This window comes from Typopeltis vanoorti, chromosome 22 (assembly GCF_054136105.1).
Source record: "Typopeltis vanoorti isolate ZY-2024b chromosome 22, IOZ_Tvanoo_1.0, whole genome shotgun sequence".
Classification (NCBI taxonomy): domain Eukaryota; kingdom Metazoa; phylum Arthropoda; class Arachnida; order Uropygi; family Thelyphonidae; genus Typopeltis; species Typopeltis vanoorti.
In genome coordinates, this window is record NC_143570.1 from 58,813,275 (window position 1) to 58,838,704 (window position 25,430).

General features: G+C 37.9%; 1 protein-coding gene across 1 annotated transcript in view; it reads right to left on the reverse strand.

Annotated features, from left to right (window-relative positions):
• AQP (aquaporin) overlaps nucleotides 1-25,430 on the reverse strand; it is a 119,648-nt gene that overhangs the window by 72,017 nt on the left and 22,201 nt on the right. The window contains exons 2-3 of the mRNA XM_090412344.1: nucleotides 6,298-6,483; nucleotides 2,413-2,611 (exon numbers count right to left, since the gene is read on the reverse strand). Coding sequence (XP_090268470.1) covers nucleotides 2,413-2,611; nucleotides 6,298-6,469 — 371 coding nt within the window. The 5' untranslated portion in view covers nucleotides 6,470-6,483. The remainder of the gene's footprint in view (nucleotides 1-2,412; nucleotides 2,612-6,297; nucleotides 6,484-25,430) is intronic.

A 25,430-nucleotide genomic window follows, 5' to 3' on the forward strand; every position in this document is an offset into this window, starting at 1 on the left:
GACAGACTCATCGTGGGAGGCCCTAACATCATGTCAAGAACAACTATTCGACACTCACACAGTATCTATCATACCTCGCCTTGAACTCATTCACGGTCATAGCACCCACAACAGACTCTGGCAGCTTATTCCACTCATTCACCACTCTCCAAGTAAAAAAACCTAGCTCTAACAGCCCTGCTAACCACATTCTTGACCAGCTTCCATGTATGGCCCCTAGTTCTATTCTCAAAAATATCTTCTGGATTAATCTTATAGAAACCCTTCAGTAATTTGAATATCTCAATCATATCACCCCTTTTCCGCCTATTAACCAATTTTTGCAACCCACAAATCTTCAACCTATTCTCATAAGGTTCATTCCACAGAACTGCTATCATCTTGGTCACTCTTCTCTGGATCCTCTCCACCTCCTCCCCATCAAGAAGAAACCCTGGCGCCCATATATGGGTACAGTAGTCTAGATGGGGTCTTATCAAGGCTCGATACAGAGGAACAATAACTTGTTTGTCTCTGCTTGTTAAAGTATTTTTCAGAAGCCAAGTGATTTGATGAGCTGATTTAGCCACTTTTTGCGATGTGCCCCCTAAACTTCAACTTCCTATCCACCAACACTCCCAAATCGCTGGCCTCATCAGTCTCCTTGAGTACGGTTCCACCAATGTGATATACTGCTACTAATCTTTTCACCCCAAAATGCATAACCTTACACTTGGCTACATTAAATTGACATCCATTTTCCTTAGCCCAGTCCTCCAAACTATCCAAATTATCTTGCAAAATTTTGACATCCTGTGCACTCACAATTGCTTTACCCAACTTTGCATCATCAGCAAACAAGTGAACACTTCCTCTCAGATCCTTTCCTATATCGTTAATGAACAAATTGAATAGTAGTGGTCCAAGAACAGAACCCTGCAGCACACCACTAGTCACAAGCCGTCTTTTGGACACAACTCCTGAATAAACCACTCTCTGGTATCTTTCCATCAACCACCCTCCTATCCATCTCACCAACCCTGTATCCATCCTCATCTTCTCCAGTTTACTGATTAGAGTTCATGTGGTATCCTGTCAAAGGCCTTGGCAAGGTCCAGTAGAATCACTGTGACCCCATTACCCTTATCCAGTTCATTCGTTACTGTGTTATAAAACGTGAGCAAGTTACTGAAGCATGATTTACCCTTCACAAAACCATGTTGTCCCCCATACAGTATCCCATTTTCATCTATCCAATCCTGTATTCTTCTCTTGACTATAAAAAGTAAACATTTTGTTAGTTAACTTCCGTAAAATTTTTGGTTTTACAGTATTCTTATCGTTTACTGTTTCTGTTACTATTTTTATCCGTTCAAATATAGTGTGTAATACTAAATATTGCATTGTTTCAGTTGTACAGTTAGTTGGCAGCGAACGGATGGCAAACTCAACAGTCGCTTCAGTTTTTTGGGGCAGCCCCCCCCCTCCCATACATTACTCGTATGAGCTGAGACGAACAATTGAACACTCGCATACTTTAAAGTATGATTATGTATGCAAGTATCAAATACATGCGTACCTTCTTTTGTAGCTAAAAGAATTTTTTTTCCTATGATGTTTTTTTTTTTTAAAAAAAAGAAAAGAAAAAAATACGTAACATTGGACTTGAAGAGAGATCTCTGATACATTGTTGCTTAATCATGGTATTTAATACTGGATCGACTGCAGAGAGATAAGGAAAAGTTTGTTCCGCAAATGTCACATATGAACCATTGTTCTACACATATCCCAGTCACTGAATTAGAAACCTTTATGCAAATATACGTACACGTCCCCTTCGCAGCGTATATGTAAACTACTGGGTCACGTGCGTCACCACGTGTTCGAGACAACTATTTAAGAATAGTATTGGTCAGTAATCATCAATAGTATTAATCACAATGGGAAAAACAAAGGATCTTTCGGAGTTCGATAAAGGCTTTCTGTGGGTGCCCGTATGACTGGAGTTAACGATTTTGAAAACAGCAGAGTGAACTGGTTTGCATTCTGGGCACGGTGTACCATTCTTAGAAGGCAAGAAAAGGCATAATCATCTGGCACTACCTAATTCGCATAGAGCGTATTAAATTAGAGAAATGCATTGATATTTGATTCTAATCAAGATAGAGAATTAGAAATAACTGTTGCAGCTACAAAATAATGACACAAGAATTGCCCAGTAAGTTTTGAGGTGAGTGAATCATGCAGTTAATATAACACATAATTTAGTAATCACACATTAGATGCTAGCGATATTTTTTTTTTACTTGTGTCTGAGGAATGTAATTTCTTTAATTTCTGCTTAATAACATGTATTAATAAATATTAACAACAATTTGTTTACAGTACTGATACAAATCAAGCCGATACAAATAAATTAATAAACAGACTTACGCTGCTGTAGCTATTCCGCCAATGACTTGTCCGATGAGCTTCTTAATGATGTTAGCAGAAGCTCCACATCCAAATATACAATCTTCCAGTGGACCACACGGACATGCTTCTGCATCCTCCCATACACTGCACCACCATAGACACAAGATCAAAAGTGCTAATCCTAATCCCAAATATCCATGAATTTCAAAAACGACTCCTATACAACAACAACAACAAAAAATAAAATAAAATAAAATAAATAAAAATAAAACGTGCAGAATCGTTTGTTGACGCTATAAATGAAGCATATATAATGTAATCCAATGTATATTGAAGTTAAAATACAACATCTATATGTGATTACTTCTCATAGAAGCAATACATAAAATAATAAGAATAGCTATTCACACTCATTATTAAAATTCTTCTCATGGAAACCAAAGAAGAGGTTGCTTTTTTATCTTTATTTATTTATTTATTTATTTTGGAGTTTACGAATAACAGGTGCCTGTTTAGCCCAGTAAACTTCCATTGTGCTTGACCACCTGAAGAAAGCAATCTTATAGGTTCAATTCTAATTGCCAATTAGACGAACCTTTTCAAGGCCTTAGTTCACCAATTTCCCAACTTAGTTGTTTTTTGGCACGGACAAGTAGGGTTTTTAACCCCGCGTCTCAAAAAATCAACCGTAGGACGTACACTATATACCATAATACAAATTTTAGAGTTTAGGAGCACGGGATGGTGGCAGTTGTCTGGTGTATTCCCTTTCTAGAACTGTGTATATTTAGAGGTGCATGATATGTGAAAAAGATATGAAAATTTTCTTTCACTTTGTACCGTGAGCAGATGTGAAGATAACTTGAAAATAGGGATAAGTCATGAAAAGCCAAACGGCTATTTTTTCTGGCGAGGTTGATCAGTTTAGGGGATAAAAATCCCTTATTGTTTTTCAGCCAGTAAGCGAAACAAAGATCGAAAACTACGATCTGAACGTTTCATGCCGACGAACTGTCAGCGTATCCAAGCGTAAGTGACCACTTGGTAGTGCCACACCACGACAACTCGTTGCAAAGGTGGAGCAAGATCCCTCACTGTTCTTGATATTTTCTCATAATGTAAAACACACAGCTCTCAGGAGATGTAGTACTGTTTTACATTATGAGGAGAGGTCACTACCCAGACCGGTTTCAGCCTTTTTTGAGGTCTCACCTCAAAAAAGTGTGGCACTACCAAGTGGTCACTTACTCTTGGTTACACTGACAGTTCGTCGGCATGAAACGTTCAGATCGTAGTTTTCGATCTTTGTTTCGCTTACTGGCTGAAAAACAATAAGGGATTTTTATCCCCTTAACTGAGGGATAAGTCATGTATTCTCTATAATTTAGTGATTTGGAAGAAGAGAAAACACCAAGCTGGAGTAATAAGAGAAAGAAAGAAAGAAAGAATGGATTGGTCAAGGTTACTCTTCAACTGTTTTGAATGATGAGATGCAAACTTTTACTATCAGTGTTCCAAATGGGGAAAGGCACTAAGTCCATACAAATGGATTTTGGTTTTGAGCTTTCCTTGTTAGGATTCCAAACAATAAGGATTATGATAACTGCTTCTATTTTTGCTGTGTGCTTGGTTCAGTTGCATTTGGTTTCAATTTACCTGCTTTCCTTCAAATAATGTAATCAGTGCACTTTGACACATTTAAGTGTTTAACTATTAACAGTATTTTTTATTATTAGGAGTAGTAGAGTCGCTATAGCTCAGTCTGTTTTGATGATGCCTTTTGGTCAGAAAGATCTGTGTTCTAATCCTGTCGAGGATGAAATTATAAGACTTTTCAAGTCAAGATGAGTTAGCAGATCTCGTACGGAGGTGGAGGGTTTCCTTCCGCAAACTTGGTTCTTTCATCCAACAAAACAAAACAAAACAAAAAAACAGGAAGATAAATAAATAAAGGCAATCGACAACAATAATACACTCTGCAGATAGGATATGAGCATTATCAGGTTTCCAAGATACTTGGCAGTGATAGGCCATTGAGCCTAATATGCATGAAAATGGAATTTTTATTCAAATATGCAAGAAGATTTTCTATTAGATTACCATTGGATGTTCAATCCAGGTAATTTTGCTTTTTATAGATATAAGACGAGATCCACGAGATCCAACGTTAATAAATTCATCACTTTCTCTTTAAACACTTATCATTGGTTATTGTAGATTCCAGTAACCAATTGGAATCTACATTGGAGTTGGAATTGGAAGGAAGATAATTGTAGATTCCAATTATCTTGCTTCTTACAACCTTGTTTATCACACTTTGCTATCCTTTCAGAAATAGACTTCTTGCTCATGTTGAAAACATCTGTGTGTCTGTTCGTTTAAACTCTTCGTACTACTTCCCTCTCATCTTTTCCCTTTTCTTTCTTTTAACAATCGTTTTTACATTCTCAAATTCTACTTTCATTTTCGATGGGTTACAGAAAGGCTGTTACATAACAGTACATTCCATACGTAAGACCAAAATAATACATATTTGAACAATACCGTCATAACCAGAACTTGTCTTTCTCATTATGGAAATAATTTTCTACTTTGTTTATATTACGTCTGCAGTGCGTCAACCGAACTTCTTTCCTCCCCCCCCCCATCAATAGTACTTATCTCTGGAATCTCCCAGTTTAATTAAATTCCATAAATGACCTGACATCCCTTAAACTTATTTCTTTCCACCGTTTGAAAAATTTCTCTGCAAATTACATTCTTTCAGTTGTAGAAATATACATTTGGTACTGTGGAATGTAGATTATGGGGATAATTTCACAATACATCCCACAGCCCTGAAATTACCTGTCTCCTACTTTTACACTCTTTACAAAGATTTCCACATAATCAAGAAAACAAATCGACTATGGCTTTATAACAGTAATCCAGGATTGACCTGATAAAAATCGTCTCTCAGTACCTTTGGAAATGTTTTCCCTGTTCAAACAGGTCAAATGTTCAACACCCTCCTGTTTGCTATCATTTCGAGATCCCTTATCTTATTAATACACTGTTTTCTGCATAAGTTCCGTTGTATCTCCTGCTTTGCATTATCAGTAAACGATACTAAACACCTGAATTTCCCTTCCAAAATCTGAACTTTTATTTATATATGAGTTGAATAGCAGTGGACCCTCACTTTTTAACTTTCTCCCTTCCTTATTTGTCACCCTTTGATAGCTTTCTGTCAGCCAGTCTTCTATTCAGTCCCTTAATACGTTATCTAATCGAAATTCAAGGTCATCTGCCACGAGAGAGTCTGTAAAATGCTTTACAAAATCAAGAAATACCACAGCACATATGGTAATTTTCCTTATCGGCTTCTGCTGTTATTCCGTTGATAAAGCATGAACATCCTTTAACAAATCCATGCTGGCTTTAACAAAGAATTATGTTCCCACCTTTTTAGCCTTACTTGTATTTAACTAACTTCTCCAAAACATTAATCAGCACCCCAGAAATACAAATTGGCTTTCCATATTACAATTCATTCCATAGAACAAACTCCATATATGACGTTTGTTCTGTGGTATTAGTATACGTTGCTTCCAACTATTTATGCAAGCCAAAACGTTACGAAGGGTCTGTACAGGCACTCAGAACTTCTAGGCGAAAGTAACAGAAATACCTGAACAATAATATACCTTAATTGTCTGAAGTTATAAGAAAATTTAAGCATGAACTAGGTTGTCAAAATATTATAAAGTACTGAGATATTCGGCATGAAACTCTTAGATAGATTTTCTATCTTTGAGTTTCTTATTCGGCTAAGAAATAATTTTGGATTCAATAGCCACTTAATTTGAATATATTATAAAGTAATTTATCATAAGAATATTGTTTACCAATGGAATCACGCACCCAATTCAGCACAATCAGTACAAAGTTCCAATGTTGCAATAATTTCTGCCACCAAAAGACGAAAGGGTTCTGGAATGATGGCGAAGCTCATCCCTCGCATAATTCTGAAGGCTATAGTATTGCATAGCAATACCATATAGGGCACTGTGGCGCCTGGAATTGGCAACTCCATTCTTATAGCGAAAGCTTAAAGAAAGGGAGAAAACAAACATCAATAACAACGTCATTTAATAATTTTAAATTAATATTTCTTTTCTGTTTTTGTGCTAAAGAATAACAGAAAATAAATAAATACGAAAATGTATTTCGAAAACAGCGCGCGCATGTGTGTGTGTGTGTGTGTGTGTGTGTGTGTTGTTTTCGAGTTTGGACAAAATAATGGCAACACTAAGATATTTATGAATTATGAATGGGATTTGTTTGTGTTAGCTACATTAAAAAACTTGTGGTGGCAAGATTTTTATGTTCTTGTTTTGTTTTGTTTACTCTGTATTTCTCTTGCAAGCGAACTAGTGATTGTATGGAGTGATAATTCGTGTTAAAAAAAATCGGAAAATGGAAGGCTTGCTCGACTTTGAAAGAGAACAAATCGTTCGTGCGCGTTCAACTGGAGCATCAGTGACAAAAACTGCTGTATCGACATCCAGGGCCGGCGGAAGCGGATATGCGATGGATGCGGGCGCTGCTGCGATGGGGGCGCCGCCGTCAGGGAATGGTTCATAAATTAATTTTTAAGAAACAAAATTTTTATCATAAAAACAAAATAATTCTTAGAATGATCAATATTAAAATAAATGAGGCCGTATACACTGAATAAAAATTTTAAAAAATGTATATTGCCGCCTCTTTGATCAGCCGGCTGTTTACAATTTTGCAGCCAAAGCAGGCTAAATGCTTGCCTGCAGAATGTTGTGTACTGCAGTCTATCTAAAGTGAAACGGTGAACAGTTTTTATGCGCAGAAACGAATTTTCGTACAAAACATTTGTTTCTAGTTAACCAGTCATATGGTACGCATCTCAGTAGGCTACTGACAGTAGCGCAGTGCGGACTATTATTTCGTCTTGTGTCGTGTTGTGTAATAATTTAAAATTCGTGTTAATTGTGCAAAAATTTTAAAAAAAAGTTATCCGGTGCACAAAATCATAAGCGTCATGCTGCGAAAGAAGCAGATATTAAGAAACAAACTGGGGCTCTTAATAAATTTGTTAAAATATTAAAATATTCTGATGCAGATTGTAACCAACTCGATATATCAGAAATCAGAGTTGAAGAACCGTGCACATCATCCAGTTTGCATGAAGGTACTATTGCAACTATTGAGCAAGATAATTGAACATGATTTAAGTGAAAAATAGTTAGGATTTAGTTAACTACAACAAGATTTAGTTGTAGTTGACCACAAAACTAACACATTGTTAGTCTCTGTGAATTTAGAAGATCCAGGTGAACGGGGAAATATTGATGAAAAATTACGAGTTGTTTTAATTGAATTGGTGCCTGTTCAAAATAAAAATATAATATATCCCAGAGATACATTATGGCCGTAAATTTGGCGACACGTATTATAATAGAAAAATGGAAAACGGGAGCTCGTGCCAAGAACATGGCTCATTTATTCCGAAACTTTAAATTCTGTTTTTTGCTTTTGTTGCAAACTTGTCGCACCTACTGAATCAACTGAATCACCCACTGAGTCTTGTAGAAGGTCATAACGATTGGAGAAATGTAAGTACAACTTTACATAGACATGAGACTAGTTTAACTCACATAAAAAATTTCTTAAAATGGAAGGAACTTGATAAAAATTTAAAAAACAAAACTACTATTGATTTCCAGACTCAAAGCATGTATGAAATGGTAAAGGAACATTGGACGAGTGTTTTAGAATGCTTGATTGAAGTTATAAAATTCGTTGGTAGGCGAAATTTAGCTTTTCGCGGATCATCTGATAAATTATATGAAAGAAATAACGGCAATTTTTTAAAATTAGTGGGAAGTTTGATCCGGTTATGGAAAATCATGTTGAAAGGGCCCTACAACGAAACAATAGAGTACACTGTTTGAGTAAAGACAGTCAAAATGAAATATTAGAAACTTTAAGTAACGCAATCAGGGATACAATTTTATTATCAATTCTAAAATCTAAATATATTCCATAATTTTAGACTGTACACCTGATGCAAGTAAAACAGAACAAATGACCATTATTATTCGCTTTTTTTTTTTTTTTCCTGTGACAATGGAATTGTCAAGATCAGGGAAAACTTTTTAGGTTTTGCAGATGTATCAGATTCCACAGGAAATGGTTTATGTGCAACAATAATGGAACAACTGGAAAAATGGAACATTCCCATTGAAGACATGCGAGGTCAAGGGTATGACAATGGGGTAAATATGGGCTCCAAAATTTGCTTTTGAACAAAAATCCTCTAGCTTTTTACGTGCCATGTGCTGCTCATACTCTAAATTTAATCATTAACGATGCAGCCAAAGTGAATGAATGCAGATACAATTAGTTTCTTTGCAATTATTCAAGAAATATACAATTCTTTTCATTCTCTTACAAACGTTCGGCAATCCTTTTAAAGTTCGTAAAAAAAATTAACATTGAAACAGCCACCAGAAACGCGATGGGAAAGTAAAATTAATGCAATCCGCCGTCTACGATATCAGTTAGGAGAAATTTATGATGCACTTTTTGAAATTTTAAATAATGAAAATTTTAATAAAGAAACTCAGCATGAAGCACAAACATTATGTGCTAAAATAAAGGACTACAAATTTATTTGCTCTCTTATAACTTGGTATGATTTACTTAACAGAATAAACCCTGTGAATAAAATGCTTCAAGACAAAAATATGAACATTACACTTGCTTTAGAGTCTATCGAAAATTTAAAAATATTCTTACAAGAGTATCGATCAGATATAAATTTTAAAGAAGTTCTAAAAACGGCAAAATAACTGAGTGAACAAGTGGATGGAGAACAAGAATTTAAAACTGGTACGGAAGTTCGACGACGAAAGAAGACACGACAATTTGACTACGAGCATCATGACGGAACGCCACAATCGCTAAAAGATAAATTTAGAGTGAATGTATTTTATACACTTCTAGACGTTGCAATGTGTTCGTTAATAGAACGTTTTGAACAACTAAAAGATATGATAATTTCAATTTCTTGTATAGATTACTACAAATTAATAACGAAGATTCACGAAAAATTTGTGACCATTTAGAGATTCTCTTGAAGGACTGCGACAATAAAAACGTAAATGCAATAGAACTATATGAGAGTTATGTGCTTTCCGGGATATTTTTCGGAAGGATAATTTGAATATTCAAAAGCCCTTTCGATATTCTTAATTTTATTGTGTCCAATAATTTATCTTTCCCTAACTTTTGAATTGCTTTAAGAATACTATTAACCTTAACTATTAGTGTAGCGAGCGGTGAACGTTCCTTTTCCAAGTTGAAATTTATTAAAACCTACTTAAGAATAAGTATGTCACAAAAATGGCTTGTTACTTTGGCGTTAATAGCTATTGAAAATGATATATGTGCGGAATTAGACGTTAAGACCATTATTTCTAATTTTGTGAATATGAAATCAAAAATCTTAAAATTTTAATTTAAAAAATTTCAAGTATATTTATGTAATTTAATTTATTTTCTGTTATTCTGTAAAGATATTATTTTTTGAATACTTATTAAATGTTCTAATTATTTCTAAATTCTTTTATTATTTTCTCATCTATCTTGAGTTTCTTTTAATTTCCTAAACGATAGTTCCACTTATAAAAATTATTACAAGTCACTAAGAATTTAGTAACTTGTAAAATGCAAGAATTTTTTAAACTATAGTTCAAATAAATTTTAACTTTAATTAAAATTCATTTTAATTTTGTTAGCAATTCGGGTCGGTGAAAAGGCTATAATCCCTGTATCATTATATTCAACGATTAAAGTGAAGTGGCTTTATCAAAATTTGCTTTAATTTTTGAGAATGTTTTGAATATACGGGTTTTTAATGATTATCCTGCCTAGTCAACACTCCCGGTTCGTTGCATTTAGCGAACCAACGTGTGACTGTTCTGTCATAATTTATTTAAGAAATTTCAAATAATTAAAATTTTTATTATCGTAAAAGAACCACACACTCCCAGATCGTTACAGGAGCGCTTAGATAGAAATTGCATGCGTGCGTCAAAGACCCTAGCGCCGGCTCTGTCGACATCGACAGTTTCAAAGGTTATGTCGACATGTATAGAGATGGCAAGACAACATCATCGAAGAGAAAGAGTGGGCAAAAATCAAAAATAACAGAAAGAGATCGTCGGACATTGAGAAGGATAGTTTAGAAAAATCACAGAACCACTGCAGTACAGGTAACAGAAGAACTGAATATTTGTCTTACAGAACCTGTTTCCACAAAAAGCGTTCGTTGTGAGCTTCCTAAATCCAATATTCACGGTAGAGCTGTAATTGCTAAACCTCTGATTACTGAAAAGAATACTCAGTTGTGTAAACGATAGTGTCAGAGAGTGAAACGTGGACATTAGAAAACTGGAAATGTGTGATATGGTTACACGAGTCGACTTTCACGCTGTTTCCGACACCAGAACAAGTTTACGTTTGCAGAACACCCAAGAAAGACTACAATCCGGAATGCGTGGTTCCGACAGTAAAGCAAGAGACGGTCATGTGATGCTCTGGGCATCAATATCATGGTATTCTGTTAGTCTCATTATTAGTCTTCATGGTACAATTACTACAAGGGATTATTTGGATATTTTGGGTAATTAAGTTCATCCCACGATCCAAACGTTATTTCAGACAACAATGCAGTATTCCAAGAAGACAATGTCCCTTTGAACTGTCTGAGCTAAGTCGCATAGAACGACTGTACAGCTCAAACTTGAAGAGCATTGAGGTGAACTTCAACATCTTCCCTGGCCATCTCAGTCACCAGATTAGAACGATTCTGGTCAGTTTTGAAGATTATAATAAGAAACAGATCCCCTCCTCCAAGTCTTTAAAACAACTTGAAGATTATTAGATATATGAAGAGCCAAAGGCTTCAATTCGGCGACATATGAATTGTATAAGTTCAGGGATATTACATGAGTTGCCTCAGCTTGCGCTACCTTTAGGGTCAGTTGCTGCGTAACCAGGTATTTGCTTACGCTTGGAATCGCCGAACTTTATATAGTTTCTACTATATTCGGCATGAAACTCTTTGAGTGTCTTATTCGGCTAAGAAACGATATGGGTTGTAATATCCCTTAACTTATACAAGTCATATGTCGCCGAATTGAAGCCTTTGGCTCTTCATATATCTAATAATTTATTAGGACACCTCTCGGCAATACTCATAGAAGGGTTGTAAGTTCTGTTCGCTACAAACTTGATATTAACTAGGTCTACCTACTTACTCACTGATGTCTACCTACTGATCGCTAGAAGTTCCTATTTTCCAGCAACTCTGCTCCATGTTCCAGAATCCAGTCCCTGATCCTAGTGGTAAGATCATTTGCAATCTATTTTTTTTTTTCTACTGTTGTCTAATTTTGCTTTGTGCCTGTTTGCAGTCTTCCGCCTCTAGCTAGTCTAGCAGGAGATTTCGGCAAACAGGGAACGCTTGGCCCTGGTTCTGAAGGTTCTTCCTTTCTGGGACTTAGTTTGTTTTTTTTTCTCTAAATCATGATTTCTTTTTCACCGTGAGTCAGGACCCTTGGCATCGAAGCGGACGCCGACACACTGAAGAGGATGTTGGCGAAAGCTCTTAGCGAAGCAGTAGGGGCAGAAAATATAGTTGGCTTTACCCCTTATGGAGCAGACAGGTTCCAGGTAGTAGTAAAGAATGTGGAAACCAGGAACAAGTTAAGTAAAGGACTAGAATGTCAAAGAAATTTTTTTTTCCCTTTGTAGTAGGAAGTGTTTTCAAGACAATAAGAATAGAGAGGTTCCCTGCAGAATATCTGGAGGGGGAAATCGAAATAATCAACAAAGTATTTTTGAAATGGGGAGTCGTACGAGACGTAAAAATCGCTAACGATACAGACTTCCCCGACTGGAAGACTGGCGAGGTAACTTTCCATATGGAAATGAAGGCCGAAGTCCCCAATTTTGTCTTTCTAGGCTCTGCCAGGGTAGTAGTTAACTACCCTGGAGTTAAGAAACAGTGTTATAAGTGCGGTTCTCTGGAACATCTAGGTAAAGACTGCCCCAAGAACAAATGCAGGAACTGCATGGCGGCAGGACATGCCCTACCACAGTGTGAGGCACCTTGCCTTAAATGTAGCACCATAGATCACAAAGTAGACACCTGCCCATCCAGAAACCAGGCAAAAAGGATGGGAGGTGCTATCACGCCAGCCACAGTAACACCAGCAGTAAATATTAATGACACAGAACGGGAAGACTTCCCAGCCCTGCAAGCTGCACATAACACAATAGCAACAGGGAATCAAAAACGCGCAATAAGAAGGAAGCGCCCGTAACTAAGAATGCAGAAACGACCAGCAAAGAAAGAACAGAGGAAGAAGAAACAGCCAAGGATCAAGCCACCACCATAGAAACCGCAGTGGAAGAAATAAAGGAACGCAACCAACAAGAAACTACCACTTTAGATACAGAGAAGGAAAACGAAGCAGAGGAAGAAATGGAAACTACTAAAGAAGAAGGTACACAAAAGCGGTCACGAAGCCCTGAAGAAGGAAACATTAAAAAATCAAAACCAGGTAACACAACCTCATCGGAAGAATCAGAAGCTGATGAAATGGAGACCAAAACAGCAATACAGGAAGAGGCTGAAGAATTTTCTGTAGATGAAATCAAACTAGTTATGGGTGAAAATATGTTTAAAAATGGGTTTGCAGTAATAAAGAAATGGAGAGGACCCATCGAATCCGCAGATAGTGTTCTTAACAATGTACAGAGAAGATGGGCCAACGTTCCTCCTTCGGAAAGGAATTATAAGTATGAAATGGAAGGATATCTATATCGAGGACATAGCCACGGCCGTGCCCAACCAGGTAACGGGTCATCTGGGCCTGACAGAGGTCGAGAGTAAGTACTTCTGCAGAACTTTGAGAAAGTTAACAGAATCAGAGATCAAAGAAGACATTGACTGGGTTGGACGTAAATGCTTCCAAAGGTTACGACAGATAGGAAAGTTGAGTTAGTTCACGCAGGAGGGGGGTAAAAAAAAAATCGCTGCTCCAACAGATTTATGATTATTAGTCCACAAAGGACGGGGTAGATCTGAGAACCCGGGCTGCGAAGGCTTACGTCGAGGTGGTGCAGCTCCTTGTGGGCTGCATCACTCGGGCCGGGCGCTTCCCCCCAACTCTCGGTTCTCTGGTTGATAAAGTCCACCTCAATACGGATCCCGCTATCGCAGTTTTTTTTTATTATTATTTTTTTTTCAGTTGTAAGGCATAGTTTAAGAATAATCTAAGTTCCAAATTTTAACAAACATTTTTCTTTTTTTCTAGGGGTTACGAGATGACGTCTCCAGACACCTGGATTAATGTAATCTAAAGTTATGTATTTCGGGTAAAGTGAAGTGTAAATTTTAAGTTTGTTTTTTCGAACAGGTGTAAGGAGATTATGTTTTACAGACCTTTTAGCCACAACCTCTGGGTTATACAGCTAAACAGGTGGACTTAGGCCTCTTTTTACCTCCTACTGTCCTACTCTACCTTTCTTTAATTTCCCCTATTACTACCTGCTGACCTTCTGCAATCTTTATACTCCAAAGGCCGATGATGAAAGACATGAACTCCCATTCTACCTACTCACTGATGAGACCTCAATAAAGGTTGAAACCGGTCTGGGTAGTGACCTTCTCTCATAATGTAGAACAGAAATACAGCTCCTAGGAGCTAAGTTCACATTATGGGTAAATATCAAGAATAGCGATCGGAGCTTGCTCCACCTTAGACATGAGTTGCCTCAGCTTGCACTACCTTTAGGGTCAGTTGCTGCGTATCCAGGTATTTGCTTACGCTTGGAATAGCCGAACTTTATATAGTTTCTACTATATTCGGCATGAAACTCTTTGAGTTTCTTATTCGGCTAAGAAACGATATCGGATGTAATATCCCTTAATTTATACAACTTGAAGATGTTCTCCAAGAAGAATGCACAAAATTCCACCAGAAACTAGTCAAAACTTATTTGAATCCTGCCAAGAAGAATTCAGGCTGTACTGAAGGCAAAGGTGATCCAACCCACATTAATCAAGTAATATGTATGCATAACAAGGATTTCGATTATTTTATGTGTATTGGCTGAGAGTAGGATATTTTTTAAGCATGTATTTTAAGAAATTTCATCGAAAGCGGTTGTATGAAGCTAAATGAAGAAATGCAAAGGCGAAACAAGAGATTTCACTAACCTTCCATTTTGTCCATTTGAACTGAAATTCTCGGAAAAAAATAAATAACATTGTTACAAAATACATTCGTAATCTGGTTGTATTTGATTAAATAATGTGACTTGTGGAAGAGTTGGCGGAGAAGAAAAAGGAGGAAGAGGAGGAGGAGAAGAAGAAAAATGACGAACTAAATTCAGCGTTTTCGTTAATTCAGAGTATTCTAGTTTGTTTAGTAATCGAATTTAATGCTTTATAACTAGCAGTCTGTGTCCTATTAAATACATATTACGAATAAAATTGTGCCTTTTAATAACATAAGGTGCATCTCTATAATACTGGCGTATCTTAAAATTGGAATTACCTATAGAAAGTAGAAATTTTTCTAATGATATTCTTGTGAGAACTAATCTTTCAAGAATCATTAAAGAAAAAAAATTCTACCTTCTTTAAGTAACTATACATATAGCCCTATATTGCAACAATATACGCCTTTATTGTTGTCAGTATTCAATATTGTATATACACTATTCGTAATAAAATGATGTTGTCAGGTTATTGTGCTAACCTCCAGTTAAACTTGTATCAGAGATGATGGTTTTTTTTTTTTTTTTTTTTTTTTTTTTTGTGAGTTGATCTTAGTCAACTGAGGGAGTTGAATGAAGCAGACATATCATGGATTGTGCTGGAACATGTTGCGATCTGGTGTTGGAGTTGCAGTTTGAAGATTGTCCAAACATGATGGTCACATCATTACTCCCTGAAACTTGTTATGGGGATTATTTAATGTATTATGGTAGCAACTCTTGGTTATAATATGTCAAAATCCAGCGAGGTACTACTGGCATTTTGGACACTTCTGTACAACATGCTTTCTATTGTAATGGTTTCTTCGTGTTCCGCCATGACAGTGCTCCTTACTATGAAGCTAGTCTTATAAACATTAATTTCTGTTTGGGAAGGATTTTGGAATTCGCCTCAATTCCTGTTCTGATCTTTACTGAACTATTATTTTTGGAGTATAAAGTGGAATGGCGGATGAAGTTGAGACTAAACTATTTTAAATATTGTGATAAAAACGAATGCGTTTGTGTTTCCAATTTCTTTTCATTATAAAATGGTAAAAAACGTTCTATGAATTGCTATCACTGCCCTTTTCATTGACGCGTGTTAAAATTTTTCTTATGAATACTCAATTTTCTTTAATAGTTAACGTTAAACACTAAGCATAATAATGCTTTATATAACATTTTCATTTTTCATTCTACCAAAATTCCTTTCTACTGTCATTAAACAGGTGCTAGTCCTTAGGTATGGACTAGGGGGCATGAACAGATGGCATCAATGGCAATATCGTGTTAAAAATGAGAATATTATGAAAGACGTTGACATGGTTAGCACCCAGGAATGTGTTAGCAGAGCTAGTCTCATGTGGTATGGTCACTTAAATAGAATGGGAGATGAAAGATTAGCAAAACAAGTGTTCTCTGCTGGGTTGGCAGGAAAAAGATCAAGAGGAAGACCAAGATGTAGATGGATTGATACAGTAAAAAGTGCCTTAAAAGACAGAAATATAAGATCTGATAACGTTGAAATCTTAACAGATAACAGATTCATTTGGAGGAAAATTGTAGATAGGAAGTTATTAGTGATGTAAGCTTTTCATGTAGAGGGTGCATGTCAGGAATTTGATGATGATGATGATGATATTTACACCGTTGGGTTTAGCACCCAATGCAATAGCAAATATTGAAATATCATTGATCTGTTGATGCAGAAATCATATAAATCGTATATATCGTAAGTATAAATAAAGTTACTCGAAGTATAATATTTTAAATATCAGCTTTACGCATGTAAGAGAATATTCTATTTAGTTTATTACTCCTTCTTCAGGGGCTCACTTTAGTGAGTACGGGTGTGGCAAACCCGAGGTACCTGATGCTGGACCATGCCTTACTTCATGTAATATACATCTGTTATATTATCTGTAGACTGGTTCCTTCCTTGATTCTTTCTTTCTTCTCTTCTTGCTCCTTCCCCCGAATGCTGTTAGAGTATTCGAGGGGAATCTTTCCTATTTTGCTGTGTCATTTCGTCTTGTGCTAAAAGGACATTATCGAACACTGTAACATGATCAGGCCATCAAAAAATGTTCATACCGCATCGTCCGTCGCGCGGGTTACCAAGGGACGCGTTCGGGCTTTAGGCAGAGGGACCTAAAAAAATATGTTACAGTCTCCCTTAGAAAAATATGTTACAGTCTCCCTTAGACACCACTCCTCAGCACTCTGCTAGAGGAAACTTCATCAATGGGCCCGCTACCCGTTTGGGGAGCTGTTTAGGGGCAGCGCAAAGAAATGGTTCTGCAAAAGGACGGAAATGGTAACGACAACGGCACCAGACTATAGCTTTAGGCAACTGGAACATCTTTCTGACAGGGAAGGAGTTGGAACTGGTTGAGGAAGCCGAGCGCTACCGGCTAGATTTAGTCGCGCTTTCTTCAACCAAGAGGAGAGGCTCTGGAACTGTCGACCTGAATAAGGGGTGGAAGCTCTACTACTCTGGTGTGAGCCCGACAATGTCTGCTCAGGCGGGTCACAAGCCCCAGCTGTCAGACTGTGTTGCTGAGTGGATCTCATTGGGGGGACGGATATGTGCGTTAAGGCTTCTGATGAAAAACCATGATTTCGCTGTGGTGCAAGCTTATACACTTAATCTGGAGTCAGAATACTCTGCCTTCCTAGAGGAAGTGGATGCTGCTTTTGACAGGGTGGCAGACATGGAATCAGTCCTGCTAATGGGTGACTTCAATGCACATGTTGGAACAGATGACCAGACATGGAGGGGTGTGGTTGTGAGGAACGGTTCCCCTGACCTTAACGCGAATGGGTTGAAATTCTTGGACTTCTGCTGTACTAACAGCTTGTCCATAATGAATACCTTCTTCCAGCACCGAGAAGTCCATAAGTATACCTGGTACAGGGATACACTAGAACTAAGGTCTCTGATTGACTTCTTTATAGTCTCAGCAGACCTATTTTCCTCAGTGTTGGACGTTCGTGTGAGAAGAGGGGCAGAATTATCAACTGACCACCACCTTGTTGTGTGCACTCTACGGCTTCAAAAACCAGATGCTACCATCAACGCTGGTAGGCCTAAGCAGCTATACTGCATGAAATGGGAGATATTGGAAAATGAGGCTGTGAGGAAGAATTTTGCAGATGATATTTCCTCTGGGTTTAAAGAGATTCCCAAACATACTGCAGATGTTGAGGAGGAATGGAAGCTGTTCAGAACAGCTGTCACTGTCTCTGCACTCTCATGGTGTGGCAGAAAGCGGCTTAGCGTGGCAATGGGCAGTGAGAAAAGGACACCTTGGTGGAACCAAGAAGTCCGAAAAACTGTCCGGGCAAAAAAGGAGTCCTACCTAACATGGCTTAGAGTCAGGTCACCTTAGATGCGTTTGCGGTATGCTGAGGCACGAAAAGCTGCTGCTAAGGCAGCAAAGACAGCAAAGCAGAAGGCCTGGGAATCCTTTGGAGAAAGATTAGACTCATCCTATTCAAATGCAAACAAAGTATTCTGGCAGACCATCCGCTGCCTTCTAGGGAGAAAATCGTGCACAGCAAGGGCAATTAAGGCCTCTGATGGCGCACTTTTAACAGCCGAGAAGGATATCCTCCACAGATGGAGGGAATACTTTGAGAGTTTTTAACCCGGGTGGCCCAGCAGTTGTGGACATCCAAGAGGTGCAGATCGGGGCAATGATTAGTCTCACAGCAGAAGAGGTCCATTTAGCAATAAAATCGCTAAAATCGGGCAAGGCTGCTGGCGATGATGAAATTCGGATTGCAGTAACTATCGTGGCATCTCTCTCTGATCAGCCTGCCTGGGAAAGTGTATGCTAAGTGCTTGGAAAGACGGTGCAGGAGCATAGGTGAGTCAAAGTTCCAGGAAGAACAATGTGGCTTTCGTCCTGGTAGAAGCACAACTGACCAAATTTTCACTTTAAGGCAAGTCTGAGAAATCTTGGGAATATGCCAAGAATGTCTACACGTTTTGTGGACTTGGAGAAGGCATATGACCGGGTTCCTCGGGATAAGCTTTGGCAAGTAGTACAGGCGTATGGAGTGGATAGTCAACTATTAGCTGCCATCAAGTCCCTGTATGAATGCCCAGAGTTTTGTGTCAGGGTAAACAGCACAAAGTCTGAACTTTTCACAGTCTCTGTTGGCCTCTGCCAAGGGTGTGTTCTGTCACCGTCCTTTTCATAATATTTATGGACTGGATTGATAGGCACAGCCGAGGCAGTGAGTGTGTCAGAATTGGAAAATGTAGCATTGGACGTCTGTTTTTTGCAGATGACCTAGTTCTGCTTAGCTCTTCCACAGATGACCTCCAGCGGACCCTGGATAGGTTTGTAGCTGTTTGTGCAGACGCCGGAATGAAGATCAGTGTGGCCAAAACTGAAACATTTGTGGTCTCAAGACAACCATCCCAGTGCACTCTAAATGTAAGTGGAGTCCCAATGAGACAGGTGGAGAAGTTTAATTACCTTGGGTCCATATTCACGAATGATGGAAAATGGGACGTAGAGCTAGATACTCGAATTGGCTTAGCAAGCTCAATATTGCGGGAGCTTGGCCGTTCGGTAGTATTAAAGCGGGAGTTAAGCCAGAAGGCAAAGTTGGCTGTCTTCTATGTCCCCATCCTCACCTATGGTCATGAGAGTTGTGTAATGACCGAAAGAATGCGGACACGAATCCAAGCGGCTGAAATGATTTTTTTTCAGCCCCGCAACCCCTTCAAGGGATTGCGGGGCCGAAAAAACTCGACAGAGTCAGAAGCTCTGCAATTCGGGAAACCCTCAATACTCAACCGCTGCTTCTCCGTGTTGAGAGATCACAGTTACGCTGGTATGGGCACCTGGTCAGAATGCCACAAGAGAGGCTCCCTCAGCAGGCCCTCTTTGCCAAGCCAGAGGGTGGGAGGCCACGTGGAAGGCCAAGGACTCTCTGGATAGATTATATCCAAAACCTTGGGTGGACACGTTTGGGAATCCCACCAGAACACCTGAGCTTGGTGGCAGAGGATCGTGACCATTAGAAGTTCCTCTTGCAGCTGTTGCCCCCATAACCCAATTAGGAAGAGTGGGCCTTGAAGATGTATGTATGTATGTATGTTTATTACTCCTATATACTTCTCTCAATATATTATGAGGATATCATGATGAAAAATGCTTGAAAATGAAAAAACGCAACATGCGTTTTTTCATTTTCAAGTAGGAGGAAACACTATTAGAGTGTTTCCTCCTACTTGAAACTTTCACTTCAGGAGTAGGAGGAAACACTATTAGAGTTTCAGAGATATAAATATAGTTGAATATAAAATAAAAATAAAATAAACATAAAATTACAAAAAAATAATAGTAATAATTCCGAACACTTTGGCAGACAATCTATTGTTTCACTCTTACATGTACGAAGTTATTTAAAAAATACATACCTAACATACATATATCTATTAAACGTCTAAAAAGTTACTTTATCTAAAGTTACTAATAGCTATATTAAAATATGTGAATAAGAATGCAGTTGCAGCAGTTAGAATAGGTGATGATGTGGGGAAATGGTTTAGAACATGCAGAGGTACTAGACAGGGGGAACCCAATATCACAAAGCATTTTCATCGCACGTTTAGAAAGAGCAATGGATAAAATGAAGGAAGATGCAAAAGGAATATCAGTAGGATGAGAATTAACAATCTGAGATTTGCAGATGACATTGTTATTACTGAAGAAGAAGACGAAGAAGAAGAACTACAAAAAACATTGAAACTGTTAAATGAGGAAGGAAAGCGATTTGGACTTGTTATGAACTTGGAAAAAAACAAAGACAATGGTATTTGGTGAGAAGAGCATGAAACAAAAGATACAAGTGGAAGGAATTGATATAAAAATGTAGAACAACTCACATATTTGGGAAGTAAAATGACATATTATTTGGACTATAAAAAAAGAAATAAAGATCAGGATTGCAAAAGGAAGAACAAAGCTGAAGGCCATGGATAACATCTTAAAAAAAACCAGCTAACGCTTTGTTATTCCAGTATAGAGATGGATAAGGCTAAATGGCGAGGCCGTTTAGCCTTATCCATCTGGAAAAGTTAAGTGATCAGCCTGCAAAAAAAAAAAAAAAAAAACAAGAGTGCTGGAAAAATGCATCTTTAGCGGTGTACTGTATGGATCTGAATCGTGGTGATAAATAAGGAATCAAGAAAGAGAATTTTGGCATTTGAAAGAACTTGTTACAAGATTCTGGGAATAGGATGAGTACAGAAAATTACAAATAAAGAGCTCTATCCGAAGATACAACTAAAGAAGAATCTAATGCAGAAGATTATAAAACGGAAGCTGCAATTATTTGGACACATCTGCAGAATGCATGAGGACTGGAAGATAAAGACATTTATGTTTGGTATTATGGATGGTATAAACAGAAGAGGTGGACCATACAGAGAATAGATAAACTACACAAAGGACTGGTGTGGAATGGGTGTACAGAAACTGCGACACTGTGCATTGGACAAAGAAAGGTGGAAGAAGATAGTGAAGAAGGTCAGACACCAACGGCCAGTGAGCCCATGGTTCGTGATGATGATGAAAGTTACTCAGCATTTGCATGTTTACTGTTATGCGATTGGCAAACTTACCATCATTGCTGTTAGCTGGATCATTATTGACAGGATAAAAAAAAGGGGGGATTTTCTTGTGAAAACACAATCACGTGAATACTTCTGCTTACATTTATTATTTTATCTGGATGAAAACGTTATAGTAAGGAAATAAAACAGTTTAATACAAAATGAACACAAGTGAGTGTTGAGCCACTTTTACTTTTGTCATAGAAATGCAGACAACAGTATTCATTCCTGTTATAGCTGGAAGAAGTCGATTTCATTTATGCATATGGCTTCTGTGCCAGTGGATTGCCTGTCAGTTGCGTGTGTTCTCCAATATGTCTGTCTGTCTACTATCTGTTTAACGGAATGAAAACCCGCGTTTCCAGAAGGGTGGGGAGATCTTACCTCTGTAGGAGTCGAATGCGTTCATCTTCAGTTGAAAGTTCTTATAAAAGTTCCTCGCGTATTAGCTGGTATTTGAATTTAGGTCTTTCCGTCCGAAGGACAAATACCGTGACTTTCTTGCGAATATTCTACAGCGGCTTTCTCGAAATGGGAAAAAATGTGTGCAATAACTATATCTGAAAGTAGGGCACTAAAAAAAGACCCATGTAAGTGAACATATTTTCAAATTCTACCAACCCAACTTTATTAAATATGATTTAAAACATGCGAAATTTCCTCTCGGAAAATGTGATAGAATTAACTGACACCTTCAACTTGGCCTGAACTCATTTTTCTCAGTCACTCGAATTTTATGCAAGGAAACACAAATTTCGTAATTCAGGAGTAATATACTACTCCTTTTATACAGACATCGCAAAGAAACACTCTCCAGTTTGACTTGATCGGATTGCTAAGGTTTGAGTGGGATGATTAGATGAGTCGGATCATCTTACGAGAGACATTTTACATCCTACATTTTTACGAGAGGCAGGCCTAGATTAATGGATATGATCACATTGGGCAATGACTCTATGTCTCGTTTCCACTGTATAAGCTACAAGAAGTAGAATAATTGAATCCCGGCAATGTTAACATCACATGGATCGGGCCTACAGGTATATCTGAAATGAAGAAAATTCTTTCATGTATTTTCTGCCTATTGTAGCAAGTTCTTTTTTAACTTTAATTTGCGAGTAAATCATACCACAAAAAACTGTAAAGGTTTCATCCTTATTCCAAGCGTCAGCAAACAGAAGTTTGCACACGAAGTAACGTCATATCCATGCTACTTGTACATATATAACGTTATATTTGGTAATTTCATATGTCTTAGCCAGTTAACCTCTTTTGAGGAATAAACACTCCGAGTTTCAGGTATAGAGCGGTTATAAAGATTTTTCACGTCCTAGAGAGGATTTGAATTCGGGTCTTTTCAACCAAAAGCATCGTCGATACTCACTGAGAGGAGGCTCTGCCGGATATGGCTGCAGAATCCTCCCCTCATTACTGAATCTCCTTGAGGTACTGTATTATTATTAAAGAAATGTTCTCGAACTATTCCAGACATCTTTTAGACATTAGTGGGATAGTACCAAGGATAGTATCATGCAGGCTTTGAAAACCAAATTCAACGGAATGCGGTAGTTTATCTTTATTCACACGGTATCCTATATCTGTATATTACTTGTGTTCTTCTGGCCGCTTTGCCTGTTTTGCAGAATGAAAACCGAGTTTCCAGGAGAAAAAACTGTCATTTCATATAAGGTTGGTCGATTGGTAGAGCCTCTGCTACTAATGGCTCAGTTAAGTAAGTTTGAGCACGGTTAGTAGTTGGAAGGGGGCCAATCGTTCGATGCTGTTGGCACACTCTCCCTCGATGAGTCTTTGGACTCCTTGGAGGTGTCAAATAATAATAATATAAAACCTGCTAACCGATAAAAGTTCTTCACGTCTTAGACTGGATTCGAACCCAGCAGATCTTTTAAATCAAAGGGCATCGGTGAAACCGACTAAGCTAGATGCTGAAAGCGCTACCGGTTATTGTAAAATGGTATGATAAAAAAAAAATAAATAAGATACTAAAAAGTTATAAATATTTTGAATTTTGTATTATTTAATGAGCATCAGGAGAAATCTGCCAAACTTTAGAAATTGGTTTTTGAGCGATTTTAAGTTAATTAATCAATTAATTAAGCAGATATCAGTAGACATTAATCAAATCTGCTGCTTAGGGCCAATACATTCAGAAAATCACCATTTGTGTTTCAAAACAGCAGCTCTCACAAAACGTTAACAAGAACCGTTAATGAAGTACATTTCAGCATACTCCTTATTTGAAAATGAATTAATTGAAAGCAAAAATTACATCAACGTAGGTCTTTTCCAAGGTGAGAAAAGGACCCATTTTGATGCGATCTTATGGTCCTTAACTCTAAAAAGACATTGTTTTCTGAGGGGTTAAATTAAATTAAGCGGTTAAAATCCGAATTTCAGGAGACCCGATTTTCAACATACCCGAGATTAACTAATTCTTGAACTGGCTGGAAACAGGTCTAGAAAAATTGCATTCGTTTTCCTGTGGAAATGAATGCCATTTCCACAGTGCTACACAGGTACTTGTATGTCTTGCTCTTGAAAGCGTTCTCAGAGCAGGCGTTCGTTTCATTGAATGATATTGTAAGATCGTGTTTGACGAAAAATATGCCAGATAAATTTTCAAATGAAGAGTATATGCTGAAATCTGCTTCATTTACAGTTCTTGCTACTGTGTCCTGAGAACTGCTGTTGGTTAACGCGAATTACGATTTTCTGAATGTACTGGTCCCAATCAGCAGTTTTTATTAATGCGCACTGATATCTGCTTAAACGGCCTCGTTTAGTCTGTCTGAATGTGACGGTCATACCAATGTTCAAAATAATGTGCTTCCAGGAACACAGTGCAGCATCCTGGAACAAGTACTCGGCAAACATCTGTATACCTTGGAGTTTCAGAAATTACCCTTGACTTAATGCCTTAAAAACTCCATTTTGTAGAGTATCAAGTTAAGTGCGTTTATATCCATACCATTTTAAGCAATACGACACCGTGACGAAACAGATTATGAGCATCATCGTCATCGTATGTTACGCCTTCGCGCAGGCCTACACATTTTACCGCGTAAGCTTCCATAACCAATAATCCCGCGGAATAGGTTGGTTGGTTGGTTGCTCCTTATTCCCGGTGGTATCCCATGTCTGTCGAAGCGTGTGTTCACGGGGCCGGTTTGCCTGCTTTGCGGGAGGAAAAACCCCTGGATAAACTAGGTAAAAAGCCCTGCTGTCCACGCCCAAGACCGGCTAACTTGACTATGGCTGAGGAAGATCCTTAAGCTCCTCACGTCACCGACGGTAATCGAACCTAGGACACTCCTTCCTCAGGCATATGGTTGCGAAGCGCGTAACTACTAGGCTAACCGCGCGGACAGATTATGAGCAGCAAGTGATTATCGTTAGGTGCTCTCAAATTCTTGTTGTATGGATGTACTGTTAGTCACCGATGAAGCGATGTTTACTCCTCCCAATAGGTGATTAGTTTCCAATTCCAGTTTTCAGTAAATCAATGGTGTGTGTGTGTGTGTGTGCTTGTTGAGAGTCAGTTCATATTCAATGATAATTTCAGTGAAAAAAATTATCTTTTGGAGGATGTTCCTTTATTGACACGCGTGTATTTCCATCATATCGAAGCTTCGTAGCTCCCCCCTCCTTTTTCTTCCCCCCGATTGCTTTCCAATTATTTGAATCGCCACTACTAATCACTGGATTGGTCAAGGAAATCCTTCTCACTGGCTGTTTGGATTTTTCAAACTCAACTCTTCAGATCAGTGTCCAACCTTATCACATTCACCCCATGTAATCAAATTATTTCTTTTCTGAAAGAAAGGTGTAATTTTTATATGGGTGAATATCAAAGCTAGTCAATGTTGCAATGAAAATTAAATTATATTCGACATTTCATTTTTAATAATAAACATTAAATTCCTTAACGAACCAAAATTTTTATTAAGGATTTTTTTTATTTTAAAGCAGATTTTTTATTTTTTTTATATCTTTACAAGCGGATGTTTGCGACACTAGAATTACC